Below are 10,184 nucleotides of genomic sequence, written 5' to 3'. Positions count from 1 at the left end.
CAAGGGGTTTTTACAGTTCGGGACTGCGTCGCTTTAACAGACAATTGCGCGGTCGTGCGACGTGGCTCCCAAACAAAATTGGCGTCCTTTTTTCCCCACAAATAGAGCTTTCTTTTGGTGGTATTTGATGACCTCTGCAGTTTTTATTTTTTGCGCTATAAACAGAAATAGAGCGACAATTTTGAAAAAATATCAATATTTTTTACTTTTTGCTATAATAAATATCCCCCAAAAACATATATACATTTTTTTTCCCCTCAGTTTAGGCCGATACGTATTCTTCTACCTATTTTTGGTAAAAAAAATCGCAATAATCGTTTATCGGTTGGTTTGCGCAAAATTTATAGCGTTTACAAAATAGGGGATAGTTTTATTGCATTTTTATTTTTTTAATTTTTTTTACTACTAATGGCGGCGATCAGTGATTTTTTTCGTGACTGCGACATTATGGCGGACACTTCGGACAATTTTGACACATTTTTGGGACCATTGTCATTTTCACAGCAAAAAATGCATTTAAATTGCATTCTTTATTGTGAAAATGACAGTTGCAGTTTGGGAGTTAAACACAGGGGGCGCTGTAACATTTAGTGTTCACTTAGTGTGTGTTTACTACTGTAGGGGGGTGTGGCTGTAGGACTGACATCATCGATCGAGTCTCTCCTATAAAAGGGATCACTCGATCCATGCGCCGCCATAGTGAAGCACGGGGAAGCCGTGTTTACACACGGCTCTCCCCGTTCTTCAGCTCCGGGGAGCGATCGCGACGGAGCAGCTATAAACAAATAGCCGTCGTCCCGGATCGCTCCCCGAGGCTTACCGACCGCCGCATGTAGCGGGGGGGGGGTCCCGATCGGACCCCCCACCCACGTCAAGCAGAGCACGTACAGGTACGTTGATGTGCCTGTCCGTGCCATTCTGCTGACGTATATCTACATGAGGAGGTCGGCAAGTGGTTAATAATTACCCTGCTTACAGGTTCTATATTTTAGCATTGAAAAGATTTTTTTTCTACAATAATTAATTCAGTTTTTTTTAACACCATAATTGCATCTGACAATTATAGTATTAAGCAGAAGTACACTGCCATCTTTAGGCTGCAGTGGCACCTATAAAATGAATTGGTAAATTTTATGAATGAATCATGTTGATTGGGAACCATGCTGCCAGGCATAGGCAGCAGGAGAAGTAGGTATTTACATTCTTATTTCAATGAGGGTTGGAAAGCTGGGTTAATTTAAAGAGACAATCTATTGGTTTTGACAATTTTTTTTTTATTTATGGTTGACGCAAAACCATTACAGTCTCCACTTTAAACTAGAATGTCTTCCTAAAGCAGCAGGTAGCTACGAGCCCCACATTCCAAGCTATGTCTTTTTATTGGCCCTTTATCCACAGGGGCTCATATTATGCTTTTTTTTTTATATCTCTATTAATATGCAGGTCTTATCTGAAGCAGAAACTATTCCTGATCTCAGGAAGAAAAATCAACAGCAGCCGGCTGAAAGTGTGACTGAATGTGGACATGAGAAGTACACGAGCGAATTAAACACACACAAAGATCAGGGTATGCTGTTACTTACCCACATTATGTTTTCCTTTTGCTTTTCCTTTCCATCTTTCTTTCCAATCATTTTCCTTCCCTCCATTCTTTATTCCTTCTTTCCTATCTTTTTCCCTTCTTTCACTTTTTCATTTCTTCTTTCCTATCTTTTTCTCTTTCATTTTTTTCATTTATTCTTTCCTATTGTTTTCGCTTCCTTCCCTTCTTCATTTCTTCTTTCCTATCACACACAGTTTAGGGTATGTTGTTACCCAGATTGTTTTCATTTTACTTTTGCTTTCTTCCTTTTTTTTTTATTTCCTCTCTTCTTCATTCCTTCTTTTCTATATTTTTTCCTTCCTCCCCTTCTTCATTTATTCTTTCAGATCTTTTTTCCCTTCCTTCCTTTCCTAATGTCTTCTTTCCTATTTTTTTCCTACCTTCCTGTCTTCTTTCCTATCTTCTTAATTTCTTCTTCTGTCCATTCTCGCCCGCTTATCTTCTTCATTTCTTCTTTCCTATTGTATCTTTTTCCTTCCTTCCCTTCTTCATTTTTTTTGCCTATCTTTTTTCCTTCTTCCCATTCTTAATTTCTTCTTTCCATTTTTTTCCTTCCTTCCCTTCTTCTTTCCTATCTTTTTTTCCTTATTTCCATTCTTCAACTCTTCTTTTCTATCTTGTTTCCTTCTTTCTCAGCTTCATTTTTTTCTAGATTTTTCCTTCCTTCTAGTCTTCATTTCTTCTTTTAAATTTTTTTCCTTCTTTCTCGTCTTCATTTCTACTTTCCTATCTTTTTTCCCTTCCTTCCTTTACTAATGTCTTCTTACCTATATTTTTCCTCTTCTTCCCTTTTTCATTTCTTTTTTCCTATCTTTTTTCTCTTCCTTTCTCATTTCTTCTTCTGTCCCTTCTCCCCCGCTTTCCTTCTTCATTTCTTCTTTCCTACTGTATCTATTTCCTTCCTTCCCTTCATCATTTTTTTTGCCTATCTTTTTTTCCCTCTTTCCATTCTTCATTTCCTCTTTCCAATTTTTTCCTTCCTTCCCTGATTCTTTTCTATCTTTTTTTTCCTTATTTACATTCTTCAACTCTTCTTTTTCTCATCTTCATTTCTTTTTTTTTTCTATCTGTTTCCTTCTTTCTAGTCTTCATTTTTTCTTTTCTTCTTTTTTCCTTCTTTCTCATCTTCAATTCTTCTTTCCTTGCTTTTCACTTCCCTCCCTTCTTCATTTCTTCTTTCCTATCTTTTTTCCTTCCCTCCCTTCTTCATTTCTACTTTCCTATCTTTTTTCCTTCCCTCCCTTCTTCATTTCTTCTTTCCTATCTTTTTTCCTTCCCTCCCTTCTTCATTTCTTCTTTTCTATCTTTTTTCCTTCCTTCCCTTCTTCATCTTTTCTTTTGTCCCCTTTTCCCTTAATTCCCTTCTTCATTTCTTCTTTTCTTATCTTTTTCTTTTCTTCTCTTCTAAATTTCTTCTTTCCTTTTTCCCTACCTTCCCATCTTCATTTATTCTTCTCTCCCTTATCCCTTCCCTCCCTTTTTTCATTTCTTCTTTCCTATCTTTTTTCCTTCCCTCCCTTCTTCATTTATTCTTTCCTATCGTTTTTCCTTCCTTCCCTTCTTCATCTTTTCTTTTGTCCCCTTTTCCCTTCCCTTATCCCTCCCCTCCCTTTTTTTGCTTCTTCTCTCCTTTTTCCTTCTTTTTTTCTCCTTCTCTCCCTTACCTCTTCCCTCCCTTCTTTGTTTATTCTCCCTATTTTCTCTTCCTTCCCTTCTTCATTTCCTCTTTTCTATCTTTTTTCTTCCTTCTTGTCTTCAATTATTTTATTTCCCTTCTTCATTTCTCCTTCTCTCTCTTACCTCTTTTCTCCCTTCTTTGTTTCTACTCTCCTTTTTCCCCTTCCTACCCTTCTTCATTTCTCCTTCTCTCTCTTACCTCTCCCCTACCTAGTTTTGTTTCTTCTCACCATTTCCCTTCCTTCCCTTCTTCATTTCCTCTTTTTCCTTCCTTCTCATCCATCTTAATTTCTTCTATCCAATTTGTTTCCCATCCTTCCCTTCTTAATTTCTTCTTCCTTCCCTTTTTTTTTTTCTTCCTTCCCTTCTTCATTGCTTTTTTCCCTTCCTGTTACATATACTTTAATACTATTTTTATTATATAGATTTAATACAGGCAGAACAAGTAAATGAGAAGCAATTTAGCCTTTCCGGGCTAAAAGCCTTTTTCCACCAATCAGACCCTTCCAAAGACCTTCTGTTATCCAATGGAAAGTCAGCAAAAGACATCCGCTCCTCCATTCAACAAATCCATTCAATTATAGAAGCAAAGCGGGATCCGGCGAGTCTGGAGAAAGGTCCAAAGTCTACGAGGCGTTCCATGCAGGAAAGCCAACTGGTTACCCTCTTACCTCTACATGCTATAGACAAGGCTTATGAGAAGCAGAATAAATATAATACATTAATACAAAAAAGAAATGTGGTTGTTCAGATGCAGGCTGATAAAAAACAAGCAAAATATCACACAGAAGAGTTTTTGGAGGCAAGAAAAAATCAAACCATAGCGCAAAACCAGACAGACAGCATGAAGATAGAGCAAAGCGCACAGTACAACCTCCTGGATAAAGCCAACTTTATTGACCATGTCAAGTATAGACATAAACAGTTTCTTTATGAAAAGGAGGCCAGAAGATTAGAAAATGCAGCAGCCAGGGAATTCAACTCCCAGCACACTTCTGTTACAAAAACTTTAATGAGACACGATCGATTAATCAGATCCCAGGAAGAAGCGCAAAGGAAAATTAAATTTGTGCAAGGTTTAAAAGACGACCAGGAAAAGCAGAAACAGTTCATTAAATGTCTCCAGGAACACAGGTATGATATGCAGAACACACTCAGCACTATAGTTGTGCGCCCCCTAGTGGGTGCTCCGGGCTGTTCAAATTGCTTGTACTGCAATTTGCTTGTACGCGCAGGCCATTTTTTGCGATACGGCACTGCGTCGCTTTAACTGACAATTGCACGATTGTGCGACGTTGTACCTAAACAAGATTTATGTCCTTTTTTCCCCACAAACAGAGCTTTCTTTTGGTGGTATTTGATCACCTCTTTGATTATTATTTTTTGTGCCTTTAAGCAAAAGAAGAGCCACAATTTAGAGAAAAACACAATATTTTTTATTTTTTTTTGATAAAATAAATATCGCAATTAAAAAAATAAAAATAACAATTTCTTCATCAGTTTAGGCCACTATATATTCTTCTACATATTTTTGGTAAAAAAATTGCAATACGCGTATATTGATTGGTTTGCGCAAAAGTTATAGGGCCAGATTCACGTAGGTGAGCGGCGGCGTAACGTACACCGCCACAAGTTTTCATCGCAAGTGCCTGATTCACAAAGCACTTGCGATGAAAACTACACTGGCAGCCTCCGGCACAAGGCGGGCCAATTCAAATGGGCGTGTGCCATTTAAATAAGGCGCGCTCCCGCGCCGGACCTACTGCGCATGCTCCATTTCGCAATTCCTGTCGTGCTTTGCGCTCCGTGACGTCATTTTTTCGAACGGCGACGCGCGTAGCGTACTTCCGTATTCCCGCACGTGTTACGCAAACGACGTTAAATTTTAAATTTCGAGACGGGAACGACGGCCATACTTTAGACAGCAATACGATTGCTGACTAAAGTTAGGGCACCCAAAACGACGACTAACTTTGCGTCAGGAAACTAGACTAGTGGCGACGTAGCGAACGCGAAAATCCGTCGTGGATCGCCGTAACTCCTAATTTGCATACCCGACGCTGGTTTACGACGCAAACTCCCCCCAGCGGCGGCCGCGGTACTGCATCCTAAGATCCGACAGTGTAAAACAATTACACCTGTCGGATCTTAGGGATATCTATGCGTAACTGATTCTATGAATCAGTCGCATAGATAGAAACAGAGATACGACAGCGTATCAGGAGATACGCCGTCGTATCCCTTTTGTGAATCTGGCCCATAGTGTCTACAAAATAGGGGATAGATTTATGGCATTTTTTTTTTTTTTTTCTTTACTAGTAATTTAATTTTGTATTTTTTGTAGTATACAGTATGGTATTGTATATACAAATATGATAAATATTCAAAGCTCAAATCTTGCCTTCTCTTTTGCTGCATCCCTCATGCTAATACACCGCTCTTTCCCCTCCTTCTATCCAATGCCACCATTTTCAAAAAATGACATCATGGGTGGCTTGGCTTCTTCTTTTTTTGTTTTTCGCTGACCTATTGATGATGATCTGCTTTAAATCTGACTGTAGTTTGCTCACCTAATGCCCTGTACACACGATCGGAAATTCCGACAGCAAAAGTCCAATGTGAGCTATTGAACGGAAATTCCAACTGTGTGTATGCTCCATCGGACTTTTGCTGTCGGAACTTCTGCCAACAAGAGAGAGCTGGTTCTCAAATTTTCCGACCGAAAAATTCCTATCGGAAAATCCGATCGTCTGTAGCAATTCCGACGCGCAAAATTCCGATGCATGCTTGGAAACAATTCGAGGCATGCTCGGAAGCATTGAACTTAATTTTCTCGACTCGTCGTAGTGTTGTACGTCACCGCGTTGTTGATGGTCGAAAGTTCAGAGAACATTTGTTTGACCGTGTGTACACAAGCCGAGCGGATTTCCATCGGAAAAACCTTGGATGGTTTATCCGATGGAAATCCGCTCAAGCTGGCTTGCATACACACGGTCACACAAATGTTCTCTGAACTTTCAACCATCAAGAACGCGGTGACGTACAACACTACGACGGGAAAATTTGATCGTGTGTACGTGGCATAAAACTAAGATGGTGGATTGGTTGAACATAGGTCATAATTTGTTAAAATCTTCAACATGTGCTTGAGGCTTGGGGACATCTTAAATGCATGTTTTTTTTTTTATATATATTTTTTACCGCTAGAGTTGTTCTTTTCCAGAAATTGACGCAAGTTCCTGTTACATGGCCAGAATAGATGCAGATCATGCTTAATACGGTTATTTAATTGATTGTTTCTCCTAGTATGTTGTTTCTCCAATTCCACACTCCTAGACCGGGAATCTTGAGATGTGACCATGTGCATTAGTCTGTTTAGAAACATCGACAAGGCAATTATAGTCCTGTTTAGACCTAACGATTTCTTGTTAGGCCATAGGACATCACACACTTCTTCCATTCACCAATAATGGCATAACGTATTATTTTTGAACTCGGGGTCAGTACATTTGTCTCTGCCTCTCTCTGTTTATTGTTGTCTGAAGGTAGATTTGCAGCTAGTGTAAGGACTTCTTTTCAGAAAAAAAAAAAAGATTTTTCTTCAGAAAATTACTTTTAAATTTTAAGACCCATTCACACTCCATCATTGCAGAAATGTGTACATTACCGCTCACTGCCGGAACACTTAGCATGTCTTGCTGCACTACAGTTCTTTTCATTTTAAATGACACCCCGATACACCGAGGCAGAGGCCTCCAACATTTTCTGTATAAGAGCCACATTGTATTTTTTTACAAAAATTAATGGGTTTAAAAATATACATTTTACATACCTTCAAAACGTGCCCATAAGTGTCCCCTTTGACATTCAGGAGTGCACAGCAAGTTACCCCTTATATCTTTGTGTGCCCAGCAGAGACCCCATTTATATTCATTTGTGCCAGCAGTCTCCCCCCTTAACTTTCAATGTGTGCCAGCAGTGTCCCCCTTAGTTCTATGTGTGCCAGCAGTGTCACCCTTCCATGTGTGCCAGCAGTGTCCCCCTTACTTCCATGTGTGCCAGCACTGTCCCCCTTACTTCCATGAGTGCCAGCAGTGTCCAACTTTACCAGTGTTGCCAACCTACCAGATTGAAATTTACCGGCACGACACCCGAAATGTACTGGCGCAGCCACGTTTTACTGGCATTTCACAAAAGTTACTAAAGTACATTTGTAGGTGCAAATTTCAGTATTTAGGCTACAAACAAGTACGCTAGGCAAATAGCAATGTGATTTAAGGTAGATATTAAGGTAAAAAAACATATTTTTGTTATTTTCGATATGATAGGGCAAATTATTTAGTCACATCACCCCCTGCCTCCACCCCCCTCTGCCACCAACACCCCCTGCCTTCACCCCCCCTCTGCGGTGCCACAATCTGCCCCTTCCTCCAATCTCCCCCTGCCTCCAATCTCCCCCAGGCCCCCTGCCTCCAATCACCCTCTGCCTCCATCGTCCCCTGTCTCCATCCCCTACTCTCTGCGGTGCCACCATCCCCCTCTGCGATGCCACCAACACCCCCTGCCTCCAATCACCCCCTGCCACTAACACCCCCTGCCTCCAATCTCCCCCTGTCTCCTATCTCCCCCACATCCATTGCCCCCTGCCTCCACCCCCCTCTTCCGTGCCACCACAGCCACCATCACCCCCTGCCTAATACATGACCCTCTTTAGCAATGCAGTACACCACAGCACATGGTGTATGAGTTATGGCGCACTGTGGTGCTATGGCCTCTACTGTACAATGTGTTGGTACCAGTCACATTGAATAGCACTGCACCACATATAGAGGACACAATATTAATCGAGAGGTTGGGGGGCAGAACCACAGTGCATGGTGAAGGACCCAGTGTTCAACACATCCAGAGGTATCGGCTACCATCGATAGCTGGTCAGTGGTTCAAAAAGTACTGATGCCGGCAGGTCAGCATTAAAGTAGCGTTGAAGGTTAGCAATGAAAGCCTCCATATTTCTCTTTGCAAAGGTTTATTTTAAGGGCCTGAAATGCTAATGTTAAATTTTATGTTGTAACATACTATTAAAGTGACGATCTACTGAAACTGATACTTCCGTTTTTTGCAGGCAGTTGGTGCTCCAGGTTGAAAACGCTTCCGAAAAGTTTGCTGTGGACTCTCTCATTCATCAGAAAAGCAATGACCGGTTGCAGGAAGCCCAGGTTCATGTCACAGCCATAAAGGGTCAGCATGTTAGAGCGCAACCCATGGATAAAGTCCTTGTCAAGCAGCCTGTTTCCAAAGAGACAGATTGATGCCCTAAAACAAATCGAGATTTCCATGTACATCCTTCTACCCTTCACCTCTGGAACAGGAGTCACAATTCCAGATTTTACCTGCAGCGCAGCTTACTGGTGAAAGGTGGTGTTACATTTTCTGTAGTAATCCTAAAAGTGTATCTAAAGCCAAAACTTTTTTTGGTTTCAGATAAAGTGTAGATGGGTTGGAACCCCCAGCGGGTTTTTATTTCTGTCTGTGTCCTTGCTGGGGAGATTCACCAGAATAGAGATGTTTCCAGAATAGGAACAGAGAGGGAATCTTCCAATGGGGACTCAATTATATGGATGTCCAAATTAGGAGATATTTTCTCTCACTTCCACTTCTGTGGACAGGAAGGGAAGATCTCCCCAACCCCTTGACAGGGGTTTTAACCTAGCCTACTCCATCCAAAAATAAATACAGCTTTGTCTTTAGATACTCTTTAGTAAACCATCAACATATGGTTATTACTCCCTTTTGCAACATTCAATATACAATATTACAAAAAAAAATATTACAAATCAAAAAAAAAAAGAGAAAAATCCTGGAAGCTTTCTAAATTTGTATTTCAATTGTCTGTTACAAATGGTTCTGTCCAAGCCAATACATTTTTTTTTCAACAATGCGTCATTTGTACTTTATTTTTTTTTGTTTGTTTTCTGATCAATTTATGGGGTTTTCACTCATTTGTAGATGTATCCAGTTCTCTTGTTTTCCTCTACATTTGTCCAAAATGCAGTTGGGTTCTGGTAGTTTTTGGTTTTGTGGACTTTTTCTTTATTTTGGCATGGTTTCTGTTGGTGGGAGATAAGGTGTTTATAAGGCAGAAGAGGACTATTTTAGTATTAGGGGTTAATTTAGGGGTTTAAAGGGGTTGTAAAGTAAAAAAAAAAATCCCATTGGGGCATAGAATTTATATATATCGTTTCTCTGAACCATTTTTCTATGAACAGTGGGCCAGATTCATCAAGAGATACGACGGCGGATCTCCTGATCCGCCGTCGTATCTGTGAGAGCCGACGGTCGGATCTGTGAGATCCCACGGTCGGAGCTATGCGACTGATTCATAAGAATCAGTTCCGCATAGATCTCCCTTAGATCCGACTGGTGTAAGTGACTTACACCAGTCGAATCTTAGGCTGTAATCTCCCGCCGGCCGCTAGGTGTCGTCGCTTTTTTTTAAACGTCGCATATGCAAATGAGGAGAACCGCCGATTCACGTCCGTACGCCCGCCCGTCGCTCTTTTTCAACGTCGTTTGCGTTCGGCTTTTTCCGGCGGAAAGCTACCCCTGCTAATATGAGGGGTAGCTAATGTTAAGTATGGCCGACGTTCCCGCGCCGAGTTTTAAATTTGTTACGTCGTTTGCGTAAGTACGTCGGGAATACGGATGTCCGTAAGTAACCTAACCGCCGAAAACAATGACGTCCTAGCGACGTCATTTGGAGCATGCGCACTGGGCTTTTTCGCCGGCGGCGCATGCGCAGTTAAATCAGCGCGGGAACGCGCCTGATTTAAATTGTACACTCCCCCTAGCCACGGAATTTGCATTCCGCCGGGGGGAGTTAGGATCCGACGGTGCAATTTGCGAG

The 10,184-nt window shown here is 41.1% G+C and overlaps 1 protein-coding gene across 1 annotated transcript in view; it reads left to right on the top strand.

Moving 5' to 3' along the window:
• The window catches only part of LRRIQ3 (leucine rich repeats and IQ motif containing 3), a 56,773-nt gene extending 47,946 nt beyond the window's left edge, over positions 1 to 8,827 (top strand). Inside the window, exons 7-9 of the mRNA XM_040360698.1 lie at positions 1,444 to 1,567; positions 3,706 to 4,414; positions 8,403 to 8,827. Coding sequence (XP_040216632.1) covers positions 1,444 to 1,567; positions 3,706 to 4,414; positions 8,403 to 8,589 — 1,020 coding nt within the window. The 3' untranslated portion in view covers positions 8,590 to 8,827. The remainder of the gene's footprint in view (positions 1 to 1,443; positions 1,568 to 3,705; positions 4,415 to 8,402) is intronic.
• Positions 8,828 to 10,184: the final 1,357 nt, after the last annotated feature.

This window comes from Rana temporaria, chromosome 7 (genome assembly GCF_905171775.1).
Source record: "Rana temporaria chromosome 7, aRanTem1.1, whole genome shotgun sequence".
NCBI lineage: Eukaryota > Metazoa > Chordata > Amphibia > Anura > Ranidae > Rana > Rana temporaria.
This window is presented reverse-complemented; position numbering and strand designations above follow the sequence as displayed.